At 47.9% G+C, this 26,297-nt stretch overlaps 1 protein-coding gene across 1 annotated transcript; it reads right to left on the minus strand.

The window, feature by feature from the left end:
* Positions 1–3,567: 3,567 nt before the first annotated feature.
* UBXN6 (UBX domain protein 6) lies at positions 3,568–25,888 on the minus strand. Its single transcript, XM_060275373.1, has 11 exons — positions 25,672–25,888; positions 20,771–20,931; positions 19,420–19,481; positions 18,710–18,844; positions 16,234–16,331; positions 14,592–14,667; positions 12,060–12,144; positions 10,656–10,869; positions 8,473–8,603; positions 6,737–6,882; positions 3,568–4,298 (listed from the first exon to the last, which is right to left on the minus strand). The coding sequence occupies exons 1-11, from the start codon at positions 25,752–25,754 to the stop codon at positions 4,170–4,172; spliced, it is 1,320 nt and encodes a 439-aa protein (XP_060131356.1). The 5' UTR covers positions 25,755–25,888; the 3' UTR covers positions 3,568–4,169.
* Positions 25,889–26,297: the final 409 nt, after the last annotated feature.

A 26,297-nucleotide genomic window follows, 5' to 3' on the forward strand; every position in this document is an offset into this window, starting at 1 on the left:
GCTGAGTGGGCAAGCCTTGTAGGAGGCATTTCTTCCACTTTGCTCATGTTAGCTGCTGCAACTTCTGGGTTTCCAGGATTAAATTCGAAGCAACGAGAAAGACATCCTACGCCAGCCTTGGACCTGCTTAGCTTCAGCAAGATCGCTATCAAGCGCACTCAGACCGCGCTCTGGAAAAGAGGGAGCTGATTTATGTCACATCAGGCTATTGGTTCATCTACCTCAGTATTGCCCGCATTGGTGGGCAGACCCCAAGCCCTGCCTGGGGGCTGAACTTTGGAAAAGGCAAGTACTCTGCCAGAGAGCTGTCGTTCCCCCCCCCCCCCCAGCACAATTCCCTTACAAAGACCAATATCACACGACACTGGATGTGATTTGTGGGTTGGGGGAGATGGCGTCGAAGGAACCCTTGCTAGCTGTGGACCACAATTTCTCCAGCTGTGGACCACAGGCCTGTTGTAGCCCACTGCTCTGTAACCAGGTCCTGTCCCACACTAAGGGGGCAGTGCCTAGCCTTGTGACCCATATGAGGCACAACGGCCCTTCGCCGTTCACGTAAATCGAGGGCGTGAAAGCTCATCCATTGGATGAAACCCTAAAGGCAGCTATTCCCTATTTCCCCCCACCCCATTTAAACTTCTTCCTTAGCACAAGAAAATCTACAGCGCAGATACTGCTGCTGCTGCTGCTGCTGCTACCACCACACAGCTAGTTCAATATAAAGCAACAAGCATGTTGGTAGCTAAATTTATTTTAAATCATAACAGCAGCGCAGTACACAGGAAGCCTCATCTAGCTCAGCGTCTGCCACCCTGACTGGCTGCAGTTTTATGAAGCTCCACCTGGAGCTGCTGGGGTTTGAACCTTCGATCTTCCGCAGGGCCTCTGCCGCTAAGCTACAACCCTTCCTCGCCATAGCCTTCCTGCGTTATACTTTCACGAATGAATCCAAGCTGTTAGAAAAGGGGCCGAGGTGAGAACGGGGTCAGTGCTCCAGTCAGCTCTCTTCCTCCTCCAGTGGCGAGTACAGCTTTCTCCAGATTGAGGTGCAGAGTTTTGAGGACCGGGACATTCGCAGGGAAACCAAAATGCTAATTTGCAAACCTACCAACTTAACTGTGTGCTTGTGAAACATGGACCGCTTATAAACACCATCTCCAATCCTCGAAAGATTCCATCAATGGTGTCTCCGAAAATTTTTACACATCACTTGGGAAAACAGGCAAATTGATGCCAGTGTACTGGAAGAAGCAAAGATCACCAATGATTCTTCAACATCAACTTCGTTGGACTGGCCATGTTGTGCGGATGCCTGATTATCGTCTTCCAAAGCAACTACTCTATTCCGAATTTTAAAATGGAAATCGTGATGCTGGTGGTCAACGAGAGAGGTTCAAATACTCTCTCAAGGCAAATAATTAAAAATGCAGTATAAATACCGACAATTGGGAAACACTGGCCTGAGAGCGCTCCAGTTGGAGAACAGCCTTCACCAAAGGTGTCGTGGACTTCGAAGACACTCGAACTCGGAACACAAGGGAGAAACGTGCTAAGAGGAAGGCACACTTGGCAAATCCACACCGTGATGAACTCCCACCTGGAAACCTATGTTCCTACTGTGGAAGGACATGTGGATCCAGAATTGGCCTCCACAGTCACTTATGGACTCACTGTTAAGACCACGGGTCAGCAAGGTTTATCTTGCGTGGGTCGGATCAGTCTCATGGAGATCACTCTGTGAGCTGGAGCGCGTGTGAGCATGCCTGCCCACGATTTTCTATGGCTGCGCAGATGCGTTTTCCGGCGCCACGAATGCAAGTTGCCGTGCCGTGCCAGTTTAGCGCAGCGCGCAAGCGGGCACCTCAGTTTGGGGGCAGCTCATGGGCCGGTCAGACGACCTCCATGGGCTGCTTCCGGCCCATGGGCCTTAGGTTGTTGACCCCTGGTTAAGACCGTGTTTGTGGAAGGCAATCTTACTACTCAGCTACAAGTGATTGCCAAAGACGACATCCATCCCTTTCAGCAGAAAACCCCTCTTCCAGATTAATCCAAAAACAGGTGAAGAGAGCAAACTGCTTCTATAGCTCATCTCTCCATCTAAGGTACATACTTGTTTCTGTGAAGCAGTCTGCAGTCGTCTTGGCATGGACTAAATGGAAGCTTCTGGGTGTAAAGCAGAGGTGGGGGGCATTATCCTTGCCCATGCTGAGAATTATTTGTAAGACTTAACGACTTCCAGAGTGGTCACAGCTCTCCCGCCCCTCACCCTATTCCTGTGACTCTAAGTTTGTTTTTAATATTTAATATAGAATTTTAAATTGCTATAACCCACCATGAGACCTGAAGGTCGTGGCAATAGTACTTTATTAAATTTGTATAACTGCCCTTCGTTCGAAGATCACAGGGCAGCTCACGACATAAAAATAAAAAATGGGACTGCAAAATACATAATAAAACAAAAACCAACGGCCCTCCCTCTCCTACAGATTTAAAAGGCTGCAGAATGTTAATCCACCAAAGGCCTGGTTATCGAGAACATTTTCACCCGGCGCCTAAAAGATAGGTGGTGCAGGTGTCAGGCAAGCCTCCATGGAGAGAGCGTTACACAAATGGGGAGCCACCACAGAAAAGGCCCGTTCTCGTGTTGCCGCCCTGCAGACCTCTCATGGAGGCACATGAAGGATAGCAGAGTTTCAATGTCTTACCTTGGCGACACGTAGGATCTTACCTGGGGTCTAGTAATTTTATTATTTATACTCCACTTATCTGGCTAGGTTGCCCCAGCTACTCTGGGCATAGAAAAACATAATAAAATGTCAAACATTAATTTTTTCCCTATACAAGGCTGCCTTCAGAGGTCTTCCAAAAGTCACTATGTGTTTATTTCCTTGACATCTGATGGGAGGGCGTTCCACAGGGAGGGCGCCACCACCGAGAAGGCCCTCTGCCTGGTTCCCTGTAACCTCACTTCTCACAGGGAGGGAACCACCAGAAGGCCCTCAGAGCTGGACCTCAGTGTCTGGGCTGGATGGTGGAGGTGGAGGTGCTCCTTCAGGTATTCCGAGCCGAGGCTATTTAGGGCTTGAAAGGTTAGCAACACTTTGAATTGTGCTCGGAAACATACTGGGAGCCAATGTAGGTCTTTCAGGACCGGTGTTATGTGATCCCGGCGGCCGCTCCCAGTCACCAATCAGGCAGCCGCATTCTGGATTAGTTGTAGTTTCCAACTCACCTCCCAAGGTAGCCCCACGCAGAGCGCATGGCAGTAGTCCAAGCAGGAGATAACCAGAGAATGCATGACTCTGGCGAGACAGGGAGCAGGCAGGCAGGGTCTCAAATGGAGCTGGTAGACAGCCGCCCTGGACACAGAATGGACCTGCGCCTCTATGGACAGCCGTGAGTCCAAAATGACTTCCAGGCTGCACACACAGTTGCCCCATTCAGGGCCAGGGAGTCCCCCCTCCCACTTGCACGCTGAGCAGATGCTCTACCACCAAGCCACAACTTCTCTCCGTTCACCACTCTTGTCACCTGCTGCTCTGGAAGACAAAACACCCCGAGTAGCCGTGGGAGCACATCTTCCTTTAATAAAGCTAACAGCTTCTCCCGCCAGTTGTAGGCTGACACAGTTACAGACAGACCAAAAAAAGCACTTTCTCCTAGCCTGGGATCAGGGAGGAACAAAGTTTGTGGATCGGAAACATAAAGTGTGTGCTCCTGGCCCCTCGGCACAAACCGATTCGTGCCGCCACCGTCCACGGGGCAGGGTAGTGTTTTCATCTTTTTTTTTTTTAACCCCAGCGAGAAGCTTCATTTTGAGGTTAGAAAGAGGACAAGACCCCTCCGAGGGAAGGTTATAAATAGAAAGGGGGGGGGGAAGCAGCACTGTAAAAATATCTCTCTTGATCCATCTCGTTTTGAACCAGTTCCAAGTCCTCAATGCGCTACTGCCCGGCGAGGCAACTGCTCTGGCCATGGCTACTCTGATTCCAGGGCCCTAACACGCACTAGGAAAAACAGCAGCCTCCCCACCCCCCATTTCCGCCCCTGTTTAGTGTTCACAAGGCAGGGAGTTACGGGAGTGTCCGAAGCAGCCTCCGTAAGAAACACGGGAGAAGGGGAGCATGAGGGACGGACGGGCTGGATCTCATCCCGGTTTGCTTTTATTTTCAGGACAGGGTCTGCACGGTCAGCAGGAGGTCTGGCTTCAGCACGCTCCCCATGTGCTCCCCGCCGGAAGCCTTGATATCCGCCATGACATCAGCATCCCATACAAACGTCAGAAGGGCAGACGGCACCTTGGGGAAGAAACAAAGGAACTTCGCGTTATTAGGACTAGAGGTGTAAAATTTCCAGAAATTTTGAAAGCCTTGAAGGGGGGGGGGACGTTCCCCACTCCCTTTTTTTTCCGGGAAAAAATGGAAATTTGGGGGAAATTGAAAGAAAAGCTCAGTGGCTTTACAAACTGCGTGAAACACGGTGTATATAAAAGTATCGTGCTTGCAATAAAACAGGTAACCACCCTTTCCCTCAAAAGCAACAACAAAAAAAGCAAGAAACCATCAACATAAAAAATAATCAGATTTGCCCCTTAGCACCAACAGCAAATAAAGTTACGGTCCACCTCAATATTTAAGCTCCATAGATGGTCTACCGTTTGAGTAGTGCTTTAAAGAAAACCAAAAGGGGAAAAAAAACCCACAGAAGACACAACATATACATGCAGTTTATTCTATCTCATTTTCTGAACTACAGTACTATCATTTCCCATTTCTTCTTGCTCTTCCTCTTTGTCATTTTTCTCATGGACTTCTGGAAAACGGCTTTGAAAAACCCGGGGGAACAGCCTGTTTTTCTCCCAATTTTTCCAGTTTTTCCCCAGGCCTTCCCATCTCTACTTGAGGACAGCTGGGGCAAAGCATAAGGTAATGTTTTTTGCATGCCAGGCCCAGAAGTAGCCAACATCCAGTTACTGAATAGTATGTTGCACAAAGGCTCAAACTCTGTTTGAAAAGGAAAAGGAGTGTGTGTGTTTTTGTAATTGAATTTGTTATTATATATTATAAACCACATGATGGTAAGAGAGCTTTCTAAACAGTTTACAAAAATATACAACAGAATATTAAAATGACTGATAAAACACAGTTAAAAGCAGGTAGTATTCAAAAGATGATGAAAGTCAGCAGTGTTAAAAGGAAGTAAATCGCATGCAGCTTCTATGTGTTCAGATGGGCAACTATCACTAATGAAAATGTTTTGAACAGTTGCCAGAAAGAGTACAGTGAGAGCACCTGCCTGGTGTCAGCTCCAAAGGTGCCATTTACCTTCCTGCTGGAGCGGTACCTATTTATCTACTTGCACTGTGTGCTTTCAAACTGCTAGGTTGGCAGGAGCTGGGACCGAGCAACAGGAGCTCACCCCGTCGCGGGGATTCGAACCGCCGACCTTCCAATCAACAAGCCCTAGATTCTGTGGTTTAACCCACAGCGCCACCCGCGCTTTGTTAGGAAACCAGCAGCCTTTCTATTAGGAATTACAGGTACTGATATCCCAAAGGAGCAGAAAAGACTTTTTATGTATGGAACAACGGCCACCCGGATGTCACTAGCCCAGAGATGGAAGGATGACAAAGTCCCTAGCAGAGAGGTGTAGCAAACCAAGCTGATGGACTATGCTGAGATGGCAAAACTGACTGGGAAACTTGGAAACCAAGAGGATAAAAACTTTACAAAAGAATGGGAAAAATTCATGAGTTATTTAGGAGGCCACTGCAAGCAAATGGAAGCATTGGCAGGATTTTTATTTTACTTGTAGTTTAACAATTATCATGGAGGATATCTATATACAGGTGAAACTCGGAAATTAGAATATCGTCGAAAAGTGCATTTATTTTAGTAATGCAACTTAAAAAGTGAAACCAATATATGAGATAAGATGCATGACATGCAAAGCAAGATATGTCAAGCCTTTATTTGTTGTAATTGTAATTATTTGTCATTAGGCAGCTCAATTATAAATGGAATGTAACTAATGAAATGTAATAGCCATGTTTTTCCCATCCACTCTGGGCGACTCCCAACAGAATATTAAAAACACGACAAAACATCCAGCATTAAAAACTTCCCTAAACATGTCTTTTAAAAGTCAGGTAGTTCTTTATCTCCTTGACATCTGAAAGGAAGGTGTTCCACAGGGCGGGCACCACCCACCCTCTGCCTGGTTCTCTGTAACCTCGTGGGGAGGGAACCGCCAGAAGGCCCTTGGAGTTGGACCTGAGTGTCCGGGTTGAATGATGGCGGTGGAGACTCTCCTTCAGGTATACTGGGCCGAGGCCGTTTAGGGCTTTCAAGGTCAGCACAAACACTTTGAATTGTGCTTAGAAACGGACTGGGGGCCAATGTAGGTCTTTCACGTCCGGTGTTATGTGGTCTCAATGCATTGTTATATCCTCAGATTTCAGACACTTGTCATTTAGCCTCCTGCCCTTCTCCCCAAGTTCTTCCAAAAATCACCTAGGCCAAAATGAAAATTACAACTGAATCACACAGGGTGTACAGCTGTCCTTCCCATCTCAAGCTTCCTTAGAGGAGCACAGTTCAAAGGAAGGATCCTGCCGTTAAGCGACATGAAAGCCCCATCATATTCAATGCTGCTTGCTCCAGGTTTCAACATGGACAAGGACTTCACCTGACCCCCGTCATTGGCAAGGAGACTTAAGCAAGGTGGCCCCACTTACCAGGCCACATTCATTGAGCGCCATGCTCTCGTCGGTCAGTTTGTGGCCTCCGGGGGCCAGAAGCTCAAAGGGGAGCCAGTTGTTCTCCAGCGTCTCTCGCACAAACTGGTAAAGGGCTGAGACGGGCTCCCGGGCGTAGAACGTCCCTGCACAAGAAAGAAAGAAAATTTGCTCTCTAGTGTTTGGTGCAAATTCGGAAAGTTTCAGGGCAAACCCATGGAATGCATTTGAAGCACATTCAACACGCATTTGAAGCCTGCGACTTCATTCAAAAGGGATCCAAGGAACCATGGTTTCTCCATTGCAAATCTACAATTCCCAGCACCCTTAGCAAACTGTAGTTCCCAGGATTCTCTGGGGGAAGACGCAGGCTTTAAACGGGCCCCGGCTGTGCTTCAGATGTACGGCACGGATCTCACCCTATTCTCCTCGCTCCCACTGCAGCTGACATTTGCAAAAAAAAAAAAAGCCAAGGGTGCCATAAAAATTCCCCAGAACAAAGGGGGAAATCCTGTTGCTGTTAATATATTCTGGATGGTTGTTCCGCCATTCCTGGTCTCTCATTTCCCTCCCCGCTGACACCTCCCAGGCAGGGCTTGGTTAAAAGGTACAGGTAAGGTAAACCTGGACGGTTAAGTCAGTCAAAGGCGCCTGCTGGATTGCAGCGCTCATTTTGTTTTCAGGCTGAGGGAGCTGCCATTTGTCCACAAACAGCTTAGGGTCATGTAGGAGCATGACTAAACCACTGCTAGTGCAACAGGACACCGTGACGGAAACCAGAGCGCATGGAAACGCCGTTTACCTTCCCATCACAGCGGTACCTATTTATCTACTTGCACTGGTGTGTTTTAGAACTGCTAGGTTGGCAGGAGCTGGGGCGGAGCAATGGGAGCTCACCACGTCGTGGGGATTCGACCTTCCAATCGGCAAGCCCAAGAGGCTCAGTGGTTTAGACCACAGCGCCACCCGTGTCCCTTAGGGCTTGGCTAAGAGGTACTTGGAGGGCCAGCTCTGGGTTTGGAGAGTACTGTGCCTAAGATTTCAGATTCAAACTGTGGAGTGGAAGGAAAGGAGGACCTTTTTCTGCCTCCCCACTTCTAGCCACTTTCTGAAGATTGGAGAAGACACCCTCTTAAGCAGGGGTCAGCAAACTTTTTCAGCAGGGGGCCAGTCCACTGTCCCTCAGACTTTGTGGTGGGCCGTACTATATTTTGAAGGGGGGGAAATGAATGAATTCCTATGCCCCACCAATAACCCAGAGATGCATTTTAAATAAAAGCACACATTCTACTCATGTAAAAACACGCCGATTCCTGGACTGTCCACGGGCCAGATTTAGAAGGCAATTGGGCCAGATCCGGCCCCCAGGCCTTAGTTTGCCTACCCATGCTCTTAAGAATATTAGTGGGGGTGGGCAGGGGAAGAACTAGACCATGTGAAAAACGAACATAAGATTTTAGCTGCAGTTCATTCCTTTTCAGCTTTGTATTCTTGTTATAAGAATACATTCTGTTGTTGCGCCCATAACCTAGGTTTAGGGTGCCATTTAGCTCCTAGCTTTCATATCTCAGCTTCTAACACAGCTTGCGAGGTCATCGTGCTATAATATCTCTTTAAGGCATCCATTCTTCCAGCCCAAAGGCTCTGACATGATGAAGCACCTGTGACGACTGAGCATTGGGTGGCCGGTGGCCTCTGCCCGGGCACTGGTTCGCACCCAGATCTTTCGGACGTACCTTGTAAGATGTACTCGTCCGGGAAGCGGATGCGCAGCAAGGCGTAGTTGTACTTCCTCAGCTCCCTCTGCTCCTCCTTCTCCCGCATGGCCTTCGTTCTCAGCATCGACGCCTTCTCAACAGCTTCTGTCCTTCAGAGGCAAAAAGCAAAACAAAAAAGAGGGACCACATTGGAACGAGGACCCAACAACTGGTGTTGCCTACACATCCACAGCGGTTTCCAGATCTAAAATACAATGAGCGCCTCATTCAAAGCAGCCCTGCACTGGATGCCTTTCCCCTTTTCTTGGTGCCCCCTCGCAGAGGTTGAAGAGCCATTTACATTGCCACCTCCTCCTTTCGCCATCGCTGCTGTTGCCTCCAATCTGGGGGAAGTGAAGCGTGTTGTATGTCCGCTATCCAGAAGCTCCACTCCTTTGACCCCTTTGCTGATGCAAATAAGGGTGATGACTTACTTCCTGATGGGACTGAGGACTACATCCATACAGTGGTACCTCATGTTACGTACCGTCCCCCCTTACAAATGCTGCGGGCTACGTGCTCTGCTAACCCAGAAGTAGATGCCCCTTGTTGCAACCTTTGCCCTGGGATGCGGGCAGAAGTCGCACTCTGGCGGCACGGCAGCAGCGGGAGGTGCCATTAGCGAAAGCATGCCTCATGTTACAAGCGGTTTCCTGTTACAAACGGACCTCCAGAACGGATTAAGTATGTAACACGAGGTCCCACTGTACAGTGGCACCTCTACTTACGAATTTAATGCGTTCCGAACGCACAGTTGTAAGTCGAAAAAAATTGTAAGTCGAATCCCATAGGAATGCATTGGGAGAAAAAATTCGTAAGTAGAAGCAACCCTATCTAAAAATTCGTAAGTAGAAAAAATCCTATCTAAACCACATCCAAGATGGCAGACAGAGCTCCATTCGTAAGTAGAAACATTCGTAAGTAGTTATTCGTAAGTAGAGGTACCACTGTACGTATAAGGATCCAGCAGAGAAACAGCAGAAAAAACCCTCACCACAGTCCAGGGTATCACCGATGTTTATGACAAAAAGAAACTGGTGGAGGCCTTCAAGAAGAAATTTGCCTGCAATGGTGCTGTGATTGAGCACTCATTGAGTATGGAGAGGTGATTCAGCTTCAAGGGGACCAGTGGAAGAACGTATGTAAGTTCCTCATTGAGTTTGGACTGGCTAAAGACGACCAGCTGAAAGTCCATGGGTTTTAAGTCCCTGTGGCTCACCAAAGTCTCAAGGAGGAAGACTTCCCTGAGATGAGAAATTCCTTGTGCCCCGCATCACTACGTAGTTTAAAACAAGCCAGCTTGCATAATGTAATCGCAGCAGGTTCCCCTTATTCTGGACTCAGCAATGGAATAAACTGACAAGAGCCCACAGTTGTGTCTTCTTGCTGTTCCTCATTTAAACCAGGCCCAGTTGTGATGTAAAGCCAGTAGCTTATTCTACACAAGACACTCCTGATAAGAGGTCAAGAATGTTTTGGCTGTGTTGGGGACTGTCTAAAACACTTTCAGGCCAGCATGTCATAGAAATTGAGGCTAATAACTAGAGGTGCCTGTCCAGAATGAACTGTGACACTTAAGTGGGCAGAGTGCAGGGTCTGGGTCTGAATTGCCTTTGTACATATGAAGGAATCTTCCTTCAAAGGTATTAGGGGTTTCTCCCAGGCACACCAGTAGCAGACTCAATCTGTGGCTTAAAGTTAAGGGTGGAGTTTTAAAATAGGTTTGTCATTGTGGAGTGCTGCTTTTAACAACTCATGGCCCTGTGAAGCAACAGCTTTCTTGGCTCAAGTCCTGATGTTCTGTGAAATGTATTTAAACACTTACAGTCACACCTCGGATTACAGACGCTTCAGGTTGCGTCTTTTCAGGTTGCGTCCCGCTCCAAACCCGGAATTACCAGAATGGGTTACTTCCGGGTTTCAGCCCCTGCACAGAAGCACTAAATCGCGCTTTGCGCAGAAGTGCCGAATCGCGACCCGCGCATGCGCAGACGCGGCACTGCGGGTTGTAAACGCTGTAGGTTGTGAACGTGCCTCCCGCACAGATCATGTTCGCAACTTGAGCGCCCACTGTATTTAAATAAAAATGATTTTCAAAGCTGGGGAGGCAGCAGCAAAAACGTGTGACCTGTGAACCTTTCAGACGAGGCAGCATCACTCACCGGAGCCTCTGCTCCCGTTTGAGCTCCTCGGCGGTGATGCTGAAGAAGTCGCTTGGCAGCTCAAAGCGGGAGGCCTGGGGGGACGGCTTGAAGATGCGGCGCTGGCGATCTAGCAGGGCCCGGAGCGGCTCCCCGCTCAGAAGCTTCTCCTTGTGCTCCTTCAGGTCACCCAGCTTCCCCTCCTTCAGGACATAGAAGTCCTCCGTGGCCTCTTCTAAGGGGATGGAGTGGGGAGGGAAAGAGAGGGATCCTCTTAGCACTCGGCAATTGCTAAGGGGGCAGGGGGCAGTTGGGTGTGGGGGACTCCCTGGTCCTGAATGGGGTAACTGTGCCCTTAAAGGACCAGGTGCGCAGCCTGGGAGTCGTTTTGGATTCATAGCTGCCCCTGGAAGCGCAGGTTAATTCTGTGTCCAGGGCAGCTGTCCACCAGACCAATCTGAGACCCTGCCTGCTTGCGCACTGTCTCACCACAATGGTCCATGCTCTGGTTATCTCCTGCTTAGACTACTGCTCTCTGTGGGGCTCCCTTTGAAGGTGACTCAGAAACTACAACTGACCCAGAATGTGGCAGCTAGACTGGTGACTGAGAGCCGCTGCTGGAACCATATAACACCAGTTCTAAAGGATATTCACCGGCTCCCAGTATGTTTCCGAGCACAATTCAAAGTGTTGGGGCTGACCTTTAAAGCCCTAAACAGCCTTGGCCCAGTATACCTGAAGGAGCATCTCCACCCCCATCGTCTCCACAGCCCAAACACTGATGTCCAGCTCCGAGGGTCTTCTGCCCGTTCCCTCCCTGCAAGAAGTGAAGCTACAGGGAACACGCTCCCAACACGTGTCTAGGAGATAAACACCTATGTTGCTTTCAGAAGACATCTGAAGGCAGCCCTGTATAGTGAAGTTCTAAATGTTTGATGTTTTGTTGCGTTCTTAATATTTTGTCGGGAGCTGCCCGGAGTGGCTGGGGCAACCCAGTTAGATGGGTGGCATATAAATTTAATAATAAGATCTGCAGAGACTTCTTGCAATGCAACTTCTCTCACGATAGCAATTCACGGAGGAAGAGGAGGAGGAGACGGAGATAAGACTTAAAATAAATAAATCGCCACCGCAGCGATTTATTTGAAGATGGACAGAAAAGCTTCCAATCAGAAGGGAAACTTAAAAGGGCCTGGAGAAACCCTCACCCCAGGAATCCCCCATCTGACCTAATCGGAACCAGAAGCATTCTGCAGAGTGTCCAAAGTGCTTCTCGCCTTGCAATCCTGACAACAACTCTGCAAGTTCAGTGGGTCTTATGCTTGTCCCCATCTGTGGCTTGCCGAGATTCTGTGCGGCTTTGCCCAGGGCCACCTTGTGAGTTCATGAGCTCAGGCTTTCAACTGCTACGCTGAGCCTTCTTACCTTGTCCTGGGACACTAAGGGTGGCCTTTTCAAACCCGACAGCCTGGAAAAACTTGTGCGTCCCCTCCAGGCAGTGGATCCTTTCCTAGGAGGAAGCCAAATGAATCCATGCTGCTTATTTCTTGTCCTGCAAGCCTTTCCTGACATCACACATGACTCCCGACAGCCAAACCCAGCCAGCCAGCTAGAGAATCCCTGGGGCTGGTTGTTTCAGTTTTATGTTGCTTGCCTTTGCACCCTGCCACAATATAAGGCGATTTAAGCGAGGGATGGAGACCCTGTGAGCTGTGGGCCAAATCTGACCCAGCATGGGCCTCGCCCCAAACCATGCCCACTTGCCCCATACCTGATGTCACAGCAATCTTAGCTTCAAGCAATCTTAGCCCCCCGAGCTGGCATGCCAAATGGGTCTTACCCACCCTGCCTGCAAGCAAGGCAGAGAGCTCTAGCAGGGCCATCCAAGGTGGAGGAGAACTTAAAAGCTCTTTCCATGTCATGAAAACCCTGCGCAAAAAGAGCTTTTAAGCTCCCTGCCTTCTGTGCGTTTATACATCTGTGCGATTTCAGTCGGCCAGCCATAAACCGCGCAAAGTTGAAATCACGTACGCTGTGGGGCAGCTGCTTCGACAAATGTTCCACAAAGCTGCCATCTGCAGAGTGCCCTGCCGCCCCATTGCCAACTCTGAGCACTTTGTACACTACTTCCAGTGCAGCTCAAGAGAGAAGTTATGTCAGGTTCAGTGTTCGAAATTAGCCAGGTGCCAGGGGCATTTTGCACCGGCTATCAGCCACTTGCGACCAAGTGAAGATGCCCTCGGTGCCAAGGCGGCTCCTGACATCACCATCTGGAGGTACATGCCAGGCGATCATTGGATATGGACTTTTTTCCCCACACACTCATACCACACCCTATAGAATTCTATACATTCTATTTTATCTGCACAATCGGAATGAATTTCTGGAACCAAAATGCTTTTACTCTGCAGCCTGAGCAGGAATGGTGAACAACATTAGAGTTTCACTAACCCCACTCCGCTGCCCTGCTCACAGTTGTGAAGAATATTCCTACGTTATAAACGTGTCAACATTAAGAAAAAGAGGTCGGAATAGGCCAATATATATAAGGGGACTGTCCCCGGATCAAGGGACTTGTTCTTCTGTCAGTTCTCAAAGCTCTTAACCTAGCTTGAGGTTGTCATCTGAACTAGCCAGATCTTTTACCTGATAATCAATCAGTAAAGTCCACTGTTTGAAAAATAAGACTTCAGAGCCGCCTTGCCAGAAATGGCTACTAGACATTCCGTTTTGGAGAGTACAACCTTGGTTGAAGAAGCCATTTGCCACCTAGCTTATATATCTGAGTTTCTAACACTGGTTCAATGGGATGTTGCTCCCAGGAAAGTGCATATAAGACCATGGCCTTAACAAACTAACGTGGCTAAGCAATGAAACCTGAACTTCTCAATCGGACAAGCGGTGATGGAGCCCCAGAATTGCACCTCTTGCTCTCACTTAAGAGAATAATAATGAGTTGAAGGGACTGTTTCTTGCCCTCTCAGTCCCCATCTGTTTTAGACTGTAAGGTCATTGAGAAAGGTCTGTGTCGCTCGTGTTAACTCTGGAAGGCTCAACGATGACGATTAACTTAGAATCATAGAATCATAGAGTTGGAAGAGACCACAAGGGCCATCCAGTCCAACCCCCTGCCAAGCAGGAAACACCATCAAAGCATTCTTGACATACGGCTGTCAAGCCTCTGCTTAAAGACCTCCAAAGAAGGAGACTCCACCACACTTCTTGGCAGCAAATTCCACTGTCGAACAGCTCTTACTGTCAGGAAGTTCTTCCTAATGTTTAGGTGGAATCTTCTTTCTTGAAGTTTGAATCCATTGCTCCGTGTCCGCTTCTCTGGAGCAGCAGAAAACAACCTTTCACCCTCCTCTCTATGACATCCTTTTATATATTTGAACATGGCTATCATATCACCCCTTAACCTTCTCTTCTCCAGGCTAAACATACCCAGCTCCCTAAGCCGTTCCTCATAAGGCATTGTTTCCAGCCCTTAAATGTTCCAGGCCTTAAATGTTCCCAACAGGCAAACAAATGCTCAACCAGGCTGAGGGCCTTCTCGGTGGTGGCACCCGCCCTGTGGAACTCCCTCCCGCCAGATGTTAAGGAAATAAACAACTATCCGACTTTTAGAAGACATCTGTAGGCAGCCCCTGTTTAGGGAAGTTCTAAACGTTTGATGTTTTGTCGTGTTCTTAATATTCTGTTAGGGGCAGCCCAAAGGGGCTGGGGAAACCCAGACAGATGGGTGGGGTATAAATAATGAATTATTATTATTATTATTGACTTTGGTTGGGTCACGCCTTCACTTTCCTAGTCCTCGTTTTTCTGTGAGATGGTTTCTACCAGACAGCAGGGTCTGGGAACATGCGACATTCCTGGGCCCTCAACTCCCACAAGGCCCAGCTGCTGGCAGGGGCAGTTGTCTGGGACGAGAGGGACTCTTCTCTGAGACACACCCACCTGAAACACTTTGTTCTGCAGCTTGATTTTCCGGTACTTCTCTTCCTCTGGGTGGAGGTGGATGTTGTCAAGGTACCTTAGGAAGAAAGGCAAGTTGTCATTCGGGGCACCCGCTTGCTCACATCCCGCGCAAGCATCCTCTCAAAAGGAAGTACCGCCAATTCAATAGGAGTGAATCCACCCCCATCGCTCTGCCCGGACAGTGAGGTCCTGCGCCGAGGGCCTTCTGGCGGCTCCCTCGCTGCGAGAAGCCAAGTTGCAGGGAACCAGGCAGAGGGCCTTCTCGGTGGTGGCTCCCGCCCTGTGGAACGCCCTCCCATCAGATGCCAAAGAGGAAAACAGCTACCAGACTTTTAGAGAACATCTGAAGGCAGCCCCTGTTTAGGGAAGCTTTTAATCTTTAAGAAATGAGTGTATTTTAATATTTCTGTTGGAAGCCGCCCAGAGTGGCTGGGGAAACCCAGCCAGATGGGAGGGGTATAAATAATAAATAATTATTAATAATTGGAACTCATTACCAAGCTTAAAACCATGGAGCCACCTGGGATGAATAGAGACATCGGATTCTTATCTCATTATGCATGATCAAGCTTTCTTTAGCGCCTCAGCCCTTGCTCCCCCCCCCCCCAGGACTAATTGCAGTCATCAGCAGTCGTTAACAGCCATCTACAGGTTTACCACTCCTATCAGCCCATCGCCCATTCCCACCCACCCCCACCACCCTCTGTATATATATAAGGGTCTGACACTTCTGTTTCTAGTGTATCTGAAGAAGTGTGCATGCACACGAAAGCTCATACCAAAATAAAAACTTAGTTGGTCTTTAAGGTGCTACTGAAGGGATTTTTTTCTATTTTGCTTCGACTCAGACCAACACGGCTACCTACCTGTAAATAATAATAATAATAATAATAATAATAATAATAATAATAATAATTAGGACTTTTTATACCATTTTCATAGTGCTTTTTTTAGAGGGGGCTTGTCAGAAGGGGTTTTTTCTGTTAAAAAAACAGAAGCTTTCTTGTTAGGTATTATAGGGCAGGAATAGCCAAAAGAACAGAAGAAGCTATTCATGTATGCTACAGCAGCAGCTAGGATTTTACTAGCCCAAAAAAGTAAAAGACAAGATACCAACGAAAGAAGAGTGACAAGTTAAACTTATGGAATATGCAGAAATGGCAAAACTCACGGGAAGACTCAGAGACAAAGACAACAGAGACTTTTAAAAAAGACTGGGAATCGTTCATGTTGTATTTACAGAAATATTGCAAAGAAATGGACTCACTAGCCGGGTTTGAGTGAAACACTTACGGTTAAGAAAACCAGAGTAAAGGTTAAGAAATGACAAGATGGAAATGTAATAAGTAACTGGAAGAAAATTTGGTATAAAAATGATAAGAATGTAAGAGCATTCAGCTAAAAGATGAAAAATAAAGAGAAAATTTAAGTAGAAGTGGCAAATTGTTAAAAAAAAACCAGAAGGAGAAGTTGAGGGAAGTCACGGGGTGGGGTGTGGGAGTTGTGTTTTATTCTATTTTTTATATATGATAAATGTGTTGAATATTAAATTGTACAACTTAATAACATATTACAAAAAAGAAGGGGGGGTGGACACCGACAGCCACCAGGCTCCACTTACTTTGCAATGGTTTCCACACCGAGTTTGACTTTTTCCCGGTCCCTGTTGCAAGTGTGGATTTCCATGATGGCAGCAGCCACGGGGTCCTGGGCAGCATGCTGGGGAGATGAAGAAACAGAAATACCCGGGGCTGTGCCGCCAACTCCTCGAAGGCCCTCTAATCTTAATCATTTGGGTTACAGTTATTCCAGGGTTTGGCAGACTCCCTTCTTGAAAAGCCATCTTACAAACTACAAGGATCCAAAAGCCAGAACTACATAGCGTCATTGTATTTCTCATACAGAGGCACGTGGTCATTCAGTACCTCTACTTATGAACTTAATTCGTTCCAGAGGTCCGTTCTTAACCCGAAACCGTTCTTAACCCGAGGTGCGCTTTCACTAATGGGCCCTCCTGCCACCGGCGTGCTGCTGGCACGCGATTTCCGTTCTCATCCTGGGGCAAAGGTTGTAACCCGAGGTACTACTTCCAGGTTAGTGGAGTTTGTAACCCGAAGTGTTTGTAACCCAAAGTGTTTGTAACCCAAGGTACCACAGTTAATGCAAATGCCACCAGTGTATGCAAATGTCTGGCTTGTTTAAGACTACAGTCGTACCTTGGTTTTTGAACAGCTAAGTTCTCAAATGTTTTGGCTCCCGAACGCTGCAAACCCGGAAGTGGGTGTTCCCGTTTGCAAACGTTCTTTAGAACCCAAACGTCCAATGGGGTTTCTGCGGCTTCTGATTGGCTTCAGAAGCTTCCTGCAGCCAATCAGAAGCTGCGCCTTGGTTTCCAAACGTTTTGGAAGTCGAACAGACTTCCGGAACGGATTCCATTCGACTTCCGAGGTACCACTGTATATAAAACCTTTTGTCCGCCATAACAATGGAGCTCACGGGTGGAGAATACTTTCATTTATTTCTACAAAACTTTGATAATTTTAAAAACAATTGCCAAACCCAAAGTGCTGTCTACCAAGACAGATACAGACGTTAAGTCTTGCATGCAGCCATCCACATGGTATCAAGACGGACTTGGAAAATCTTTTACACTACAACTCCTTTTTAAAAAAAATCTATACTAGTTGACCCTCCCACGCGTTGCTGTGGGTTATCCCTGTGGCTGCCCCCACCCTGTGACGATCCATGACGCATTACTGTGCCTGACTCAGGGTCATAGCTGTCAAGTTCTCCCTTTTGTAAAAGGAAATTCCCTTATGTTGAATAGGCTTCCTCACGAGAAATGGGAAAACTTGACAGCTATGCTCAGAGTCAATGTTTCCCAGGAAAGGGGGAGGATGTGTCCGTTTTCCCCTGGACTATGTTTTTTCCTCCCCCCCCCCGGTGGTTGTGTTTCATCCCTGTGTTTACTCCCATCCTGTAGCGACCCATGAGGTATCCCGTCCCCCCCTCCCCCCACCCTACGTCAGCCCATGACCTATCTGGGCCCCTCCTCCCCCCACCCCCACCCAGGGCTCCATTCGGGATAGTATTTAAAGGGCTGTAGAGCTGAGGCCTAGTCTGTAGGCTGTAAAGTAGAGCAGAGCCCTAGTTTGTAGGCTTTAAAGTAGAGGCGAGGCCTAGTCTGTCGGCTTTGGCTTGAGCTAGTATTTAAATGCGAGCCGAGGCCTCCGCCCTGTATCTCCATTCCTTGGCCCCGGCCTGACTCTATGGGTTGTCTGGTAATGGCCGCCTTGGTGGTTTCAGTTGCTCGGTTGATGACGTCATTATTTGGTGCCGCCCTTCAGAGCTTTTGCTGGTGACCGTGCGCGATCTGCCTTTCTATTGGATGCTGCTGGAGTCTTCAGAGCTTCTGCTGGTGATGTATAATTTGGGTGCCACTTTTTTGTGTTTAATCATTATTTTAGGTATGAAAGGCATGCTTTTTTGGAAAAAGAATTTATGCCAGATCCCTCCCTGATGGGCAAGGTACGCTTTGTCCTAATTTGATGCAATTCGGTTCAGCGGTTACGGTGAAAGGCTGGGACATCCGTGCACGCAGTGGGATCATTTATATATATAGATGTGTTACTTTTAAAGGAAACATTTGCATGCATTGATGCTTTATTATCCCTTTGCAGCCGTGCTGCATTCTGGTACAGTCATACCTCGGGTTACGGCAGCTTCAGGTTGTGTGTTTTCGGGTTGCACACAGTGCCGAACCCGGAAGTCCTGGAACGGCTTACTTCCAGGTTTTGGCAATCGCGCATGCGCAGAAGCGCTAAATCATGCTTTGCACAGGCGCAGAAGCGCCGAATCGCAACCTGCGTGTGAGCAGATGTGGCGCTGCGGGTTGCGAACGTGCCTCCTGCACGGATCACGTTCGCAACCCGAGCGTCCACTGTACTTTTGTCTTCCCAGACAAAACTTGTTATGTTTGTGTATTTTTTCCCCTGTTAACAGATCAATAAAGTAGGGGGGGTAGAGAAATGCGCACTCTTGTCGAGACATCAGAGGTCCTCCCTCCCTCCCCGACACACTCCCCAAAATAACCTTACCTCAAGGATGGCCTTTTTGACCTGTGCCTCTCTTTTATCCTTCCGGACGGTGGCCCCAGTTAAAGGGCAAGTGAAGTAGACTCCTGAGACGGACAGCATGGAGGGATCTTCTTCTTGAAGAGCAGGTAAAGAATTCTAAAGAGAGGCGGGGATTCAACACAGGCACTCCATTGGAGGAAGGAAAAGAAAAGGCCTACACCCATTGTAGTTTGTTTTGCGATTACTTTAGCTGCTGCAATGTCCATACAGATCCAGCTGAGGTATTGGATAGGATCATTAGGTTTTGAAATGATTTACCTGTACACCTGATTGTTATTGCAATAGCGAAGCCTTGATTTTGCATTTGTGAGCTGCTTGGAGCATATTTACATAGAAAAGCGGCATACAAATTTAAAACAATAAATACCGTGTTTTTCCATGTATAAGACTAGGGTTTTATATATATATATATATATATATATATATACACCAAAAAAAAAAAGGTTTAAAATTGCAGCTCGTCTTATACACAGGTAGTGCTGAGGGGTGTTTTCTTAATTTGGAGTCTCCAAAAATAGGGGGCATCTTATACATGGAAAAATACGGTAAATAAAGGAAAACACAACCTTTTGAATAAATACTGAAAGAGCAGGTCAAAAACCTACTAATAAATAGCAAGGCAACAAATGCGGGCCACCTTTCCCCATTATTTCAAACGCAACTGTTCCTACCTTCTGATCCACAGAGGCTCCTTGATCACTTGCAGCTGCTTCAGCCATAAGCTCCTTTTTCACTAGAAGAACCATTAAAACAAAGATATGTATCAAAAGTGAAATTTGAGGAGAGGTGCAACAAAGTCTTCGGGATCTATACCTATGGGCGGTGTGCTATAAATTAAAGTTCTGTCCCAATTTACATCACCTTCTCGCTCTCTCATTGTGCACAATTACAGCCATACCTCACGTTACGTCCGCTGCGGGTTACGTCCTTTCAGGTTGTGCTCTGCACCGAACTTGGAAGTCCTGGAATTGGTTACTTCCGGGCTCGGCGCCTGTGCATGCGCAGAAGCACTAAATTGCATTTGTGCATGCGCAGAAGCACCGAATCACACCCCACGCGTGCGCAGATGCGGGTTGCGACCGCTGCTGGTTGCGAACATGCATCCCGCACGGATCACATTCGCAACCTGAGCATCCACTGTACCTTCAATGCAAGTAGACCCAATGAAAATAACTTATGCGACTTGGGCCCATTAACATAAGAAGATTCCTGCTGGATCAGAACAATGGCCCATCTAGTCCACGTTCTCACAGTGGCCAACCAGAGGCCTGTGGGGAACCCTCCAGCAAAATACAAGCACACACAAACCCTCTCCCCTCCTGTGGTTTCCAGCAATTGATATTCAGAAGCCTTACTGCCTCTAACCCTGGAGGCAAAGCATAGCTTTGCCCTTTCCCCCATGAATTTTCCCATCCTCTTTCAAAGCCATCCCAGTTGGTACCCATCGCTGCATCGTGTGCCAGCAAGTTCTAGAGTTTAACCCTGCACTAAGGACTTTCTTTTGCCTATCCTGAACCTTCCACCGTTCAGCTTTCCTGGACGTCCGAGAGTTCCAGCTTGGCAAGAGCTGCTGTTGATTTCAACAGGACTACTATGAGCAGGACTCTGCAGGCTTTTTTGCAAGGTGTGTAGGAAACTGGATTCGCTGCCCCAAAGCACAGCTACTGCACTTTCCCTTGCCTCCCGTGGAATAAGACAGCCCCCTGGATCCTCAGAACATATAAATCAGGGGTAGGCAACCTAAGGCCCAGGGGCCGGATGCGGCCCAATCACCTTCTCAATCCAGCCCAATCAGCATGTTTTTACATGAGAATGTGTGCTTTTATTTAAAACGCACCTCTGGGTTATTTGTGGGGCATAGGAATTTGTTCATTTCACACACACCCCCAAAAAAATATAGTCCGGCCCCCCACGGCTGAAAAAGGTTGGTGAGCCCTGATATGAATCAACAACTAACCAAAAAAGAGAGAGAGCTTTCATTAAGACACGCAGGCCAGCACCTCCTGCCCCTCGCCCTTTTACCCTGATTCCGGATGGCGTCTTGGGAAGTGGGGGGACGAGGTTTGGGCTTCTGCTCCAGCCGGGCCAGGGCTGCCGCCGCAGCCATCTGGGCTTCATTTGTCGGCCCTTGGCGAGACTTGGCAGGAGGGTCAGCTTTGGGCTTCTCTTTGGGAGCTTTTTCTCTGTTGGAGAGAAACGGAGACACTTTGAAGGCAGAGAAGTGCGAGTGCTTTGAAGGCCCAGCAAAGAACACAAGTGCCAGGGAGCCTGTCAACTAGAAATGCTTACCTTTAAAGCCCTAAATGGCCTCGGTCCAGTATACCTGAAGGAGCGCCTCCACCTCCATCGTTCTGCCCGGACACTGAGGTCCGGCGCCGAGGGCCTTCTGGCGGTGCCCTCGTTGAGAGAAGCCAAGTTGCAGGGAACCAGGCAGAGGGCCTTCTCGGTGGTGGCGCCTGCCCTGTGGAACGCCCTCCCAACAGATGTCAAAGAGGAAAACAACTACCAGACTTTTAGAAGACATCTGAAGGCAGCCCTGTTCAGGGAGGCTTTTAATGTTTAATAGATTATTGCGTTTTATTTTTCTGTTGGAAGCCGCCCAGAGTGGCTGGGGAATAAATAATATATTATTATTATTATTATTATTATTATTATTACTGTCGCCATGAGGATCACGAGCGGCCCAACCCCTTTCCAGGTGGTGGCCCCCAGCAGCTGGAGGCAGGGCGGGCATCACTGGGCAACACTGCCAACCCCCAGCCCGCACCCCCGGGGGCTGTTCCTTCTGCTCCTTGCCATGAACACTGAGAAGGAACAGGAGCAGTATCTGCCTCCAGTCACCTCTACCTCGAGATGAAAGGGAAGGTGTGAGCAAATGAGAAAAAACCTGTTCAAGAAGATGCCAGTGTGCCCAACATTCTTTGGGGAATTAAAGGGACAGAACTACCTAAATTGCATAGAAATGTATTTAGGAATGCTACTTGCCCCAAAGTGGAAAGAAGCAGAAGTCCCAGCAAAGGAAGAATGGGTACAAAAACGTGTGGAATATGCAGAAATGGTGAAACTTACTGGAAGAATAAGAAATCAAGATAACAAACTTTTTAAAATAAAATAATGGAAATGGTTTATTGAATATTTACAGATAAATTGCAAACAGATAAAAACACTGGCAGGGTTACTGTAATAACCTGCAGTTTTGTAAGGTTATATATCAGGCATCCCCAAACTCAGCCCTCCAGATGTTTTGGGACTACAACTCCCATCAGCCCTAGCTGACAGGAACATTGGTCAGGGATGATGGGAACTGTAGTCCCAAAACATCTGGAGGGCCAAGTTTGGGGGTGCCTGGTATATATTTAAAGTAGATAATTAAACGAGCAAATTAAATGAATTTGGATATGCACAAGATATTAAAAAATAAATTTAAGGAACCACAGGAAGAGGGGGAAGGAAGTCAAACTTTGAAATGTTAAATTAGTCATAAAACTAATGAAATGTATAAAGGAAGAAGGAATAATTTAAGGAATAAATAAACTTGAAAAGTATAAATTAAAAGATTTTAAAAAGAGAGAGAAGATGCCAGTGTGGCTAAAGAGATGGGTCAAGAATGCTACAGAAGAGCTCCCTTAAGGATGGAGCAAGTGCAAGAGAATGCTAGCTTGGTTTTTAAGCGGTGAGGCAGGGCTGGGAAACGCGAGGTCTTCCAGTCAGGGATGATGGGAAATGTAGTCCCAACAACATCTGGCGGGCCACAGATTCCTCAGCCCTGCAGAAGGAATTTCATAAAACAGCGGGAATTTTGCGCCAGTGAAGAGAACTAAAAGATTCACAGACCACTGAATATTTACAAACAAACTGTAAATAGGTAAGAACATTGGCAGGGTTATTTTAACAAGCTGCAGTTTTATTAAAAAGTATATCGTTAAAGCAGATGAATAAATGAACAAATTAAGTTAATTTGGATATGCAGAAAATATTTAAAAAAATAATTTAAGGATCCGCAGAAAGAGGGGGAAGGGAGTCAAGTTTTGAAATGTTAAAATGTCTGTAAAATTATTGAAATGTATAGAACTAAAAATCATCAATATTTATGATATACAGTGGTGCCTCGCTAGACGAATTTAATTCGTTCCATGGGTCTTTTCTTATAACGAAAAAATTCGTCTAGCGAATCCCATAGGAATGCATTGAAATTTGTTTGAATATTTTTTTTGCCCATAGGAACGCATCAATTGAATTTCAATGCATTCCTATGGGAAACCGCGATTCGCTAGACGAAAACGAATTCGTCTAGCGAGGCAACCTCCGCTAGAAAAAACCTTTCGTTAAGCTAAAATTTCGTTAAGCAGGGCATTCGTTAAGTGAGACACCACTGTATATATGGCCAGCCTGTTTAAACTCCAATGCCTTTCAAGATGGAGCCGATCTTTTTCTAGATGTTTAAAAGCCTCCACCAGCTTCCCTAGAACATCCCTGGCTGAGCTGGGATTGGAGCTTACAGTCTTTCACAACTCTCAGGGCAAGGCTGGCTACCTGCCCAATTACAGATAAACGGCCATGTAGATGACTTACACACCTATTCATACAGCGCAGGGAATTCCACGCAAAACAGAGAAATACTCCCAGGAGAACAAACAGACTGATATAGTGAAGGGGGTACATACACCACTCTGCGGTGGGGTCTTCTACTCATCCTGGCAAACCCAAGCTCAGCAGAGAAGCAAGGCAATATGGACTCTGTCCAGCCACCACTGTCCCCACAGTGTCACAGCACCATCACAAAGGGGCTGGGGAGCACCCACTTGCAGCCAGAGGCCCACCAGAACGTCTTCATAAACGACTTGGATGAAGGAATTGAGGGGACGTTCGTCAAATCCGCAGATGACACCAAACTGGGAGGGGTAGCGAATGCCACAGGAAACAGAATTGGGATTCAAAAAGACCGATTGGAGAACTGGGCGCAAGCTAACAAAATGAATTTCAATGGGGACAAATTAAGCTTCTGCACTTAGGCAGGAAGAACCAAATGCACAAATATAGGATGGAGGACACCTGGCTTGCTAGCAGTACATGTGAAAAGGATCTTGGGGTCTTGGTGGACCACAAGCTGAACATGAGTCAACTGTGTGATGCAACAGCAAAAAAGGCTAATGCTATTCTAGGCTGCATCAACAGAAGTCTAGTGTCCAGATCAAGAAGTAATAGTACCACTCTATTCTGCCTTGGTCAGACTACACCTGGAATACTGTGTCCAATTCTAGGCACCACATTTTAAGAAGGATGTTGACAAGCTGAAAGGTGGGCAGAGGATCAAGGGTCTGGAAACCGAGCTTTATGAGGAACGGTTGAAGGAGCTGGGGATGTTTAGCCTGGAAAAGAGGAGACTGAGAGGAGATATGATAGCCATCTTCAAAAAATTTAAGGGTTGTCACAAGGAAGTTGGAGCAAGCTTGTTTTCTCCTGCTCTCTGGAGGGTAGGACTCGAACCCATGGCTTCAAGAAAGGAGATTCCGACTCAATATCAGGAAGAAATTTCTGACAGAAAGAGCCATTTGGCAGTGGGATGGAAGGCCATCTAGCATTAGACTGGCAGGTTGTGGTCCGGTTAGTGAATGACTTAAAAAAGGAGGCTGGTGGGCAGAGTCGGCTGGTGGGCTGGCCCCCCAATTGCATGGCGGTGTAAACTGCATGGGGATATCGACAGCAACAGCTCCCGGAGCACATGAAGTTTGTGAAGTTTCTCTCCCCTAACCTGCCACACTCGCAAACAGAACAAGCAAGCCTTCCCTTTCTAGACAACTCCTGATGTCCCTTATGGGCTGAAGAAACTTACAAGACCTTTCTGACAGTAAGAGCTGTTTGGCAATGGAACGGTCTCCCTCGGGAGGTTGTGGACTCTCCTTCCCTAGAGGTTTTTAAGCAGAGGTTGGGTGACCCTTTGTCTAGTTGAGACTCCTGCCTTGCAAGGGGGCTGGACTAGATGACCCTTGTGGTCCCCCATCACCTCCCCTCATTTCCCCCTTCCCCCCCCCCATGGGAACAGTTGAAGGAGCATGGTATGCTTAGCCTGGAAAACGGGAGACTGAAAGGAGACAGGATAGCCATCTTCAAATATCTGAAGAGCTGTCACAAGGAAGAGAGAACAAGTTATAGTGCCACTCTGTTCCATAGCTGCCAAGTTTTCCCTTTTCTCGCGAGGAAGCCTATTCAGCATAAGGGAAAATCCCTGTAAAAAAGGGATAACTTGGCAGCTATGCTGTTCTGCCTTGGTCAGACCCCACCTGGAGTCCTGTGTCCAGTTCTGGGCACCACAAATTAAGAAGGATATTGACAAGCTGAAACGATCAAGGGTCTGGAAGCTAAGCCTTATGAGGAGCATTTGAAAGACTGGGCATGTTTAGCTTGGAAGAGAGGAGATAGGAGAGCCATCTTCAAATATATGAAGAGCTGTCACAGGGAAGAGAGAGCAAGCTTGTTTTCTCCTGGTCTGGAGGGTAGGACTCGAACCCACGGCTTCAAGTTTTCTGAGTGAGCATTAGGGAGACATTTAAGAGCTGTCCAGACTGGGATGGAAGGTGGTGGGCCAGGCACCCCCAAACTTCGGCCCTCCAGATGTTTTGGACTACAATTCCCATCTTCCCCGACCACTGGTCCTGTTAGCTAGGGATCATGGGAGTTGTAGGCCAAAACATCTGGAGGGCCGTAGTTTGGGGATGCCTGTGGTGGAGTCTCCTTCCCTGGAGGTTTTTAAGCAGATGTTGTTGTATGGCCCTCCGTCTAGTTGAGACCCCTGCCTTGCAAGGGGGCTGGACTAGATGACCTTTGGGGAACCCCTGCCCCTCCCCTCCCCCTCATTCTCTTCTCCCCCTCCCCCACGGGGACCCCGCCCACCAAGCGCGGAGGAGTGGGATGGGACTAGTTACCTAGACGACTCGCTGAGCTTCTGGCCCGGCCCGGCTCCCTTGAACTGCAGCTCCGCTTTGATATCCTGGAAAAACTTCTTCATGGCGACGGCGGCGCGTCAAAAGCGCCCCTTCCAGGCGCCCTACTTTTCCTCCCCCTCCTCCCCCCACCTCACGATTCCCCAAACATATCAGCAACCACACCCACCCCTCGACTTTCGTTTCCTTCGACGCTCCGCCGTAAACAGGAAACGGAAGTCGGTTGCGAGAGAGAAGAGGGACGCGGTTTCCGGTCACGTGCCCCGCCACTTCTGTCCTCTCTTGACTCAAACGGGAGGTTGTCGCTGTTGAGGGCGGAAGTTGAGCGCTGCCCCTGTAGAGTGCCGACTGGCGTCGAGCCGAGCCGCAAGTGGAAACCATGGGCGTTGGATGGTTAGACGTCTATGGTTCCCGCTCCCGGCTAGGAAGGCCGCTCTAGGCGAGTGACCTTCCTTCTCCATGGTCAAAGTTTACTAAGTCCTTAAATGAGGCCATTAAGTCATAGGATCATGGAGTTGGAATGTACCCTGAGGGTCATCTAGCCCAACCCGCTGCAATGCAGAAATATTCAGCCATCCGATGCGGGGATCGAACCCACAACCTTGGGG

This window comes from Zootoca vivipara, chromosome 6 (assembly GCF_963506605.1).
Source record: "Zootoca vivipara chromosome 6, rZooViv1.1, whole genome shotgun sequence".
Lineage (NCBI taxonomy): Eukaryota > Metazoa > Chordata > Lepidosauria > Squamata > Lacertidae > Zootoca > Zootoca vivipara.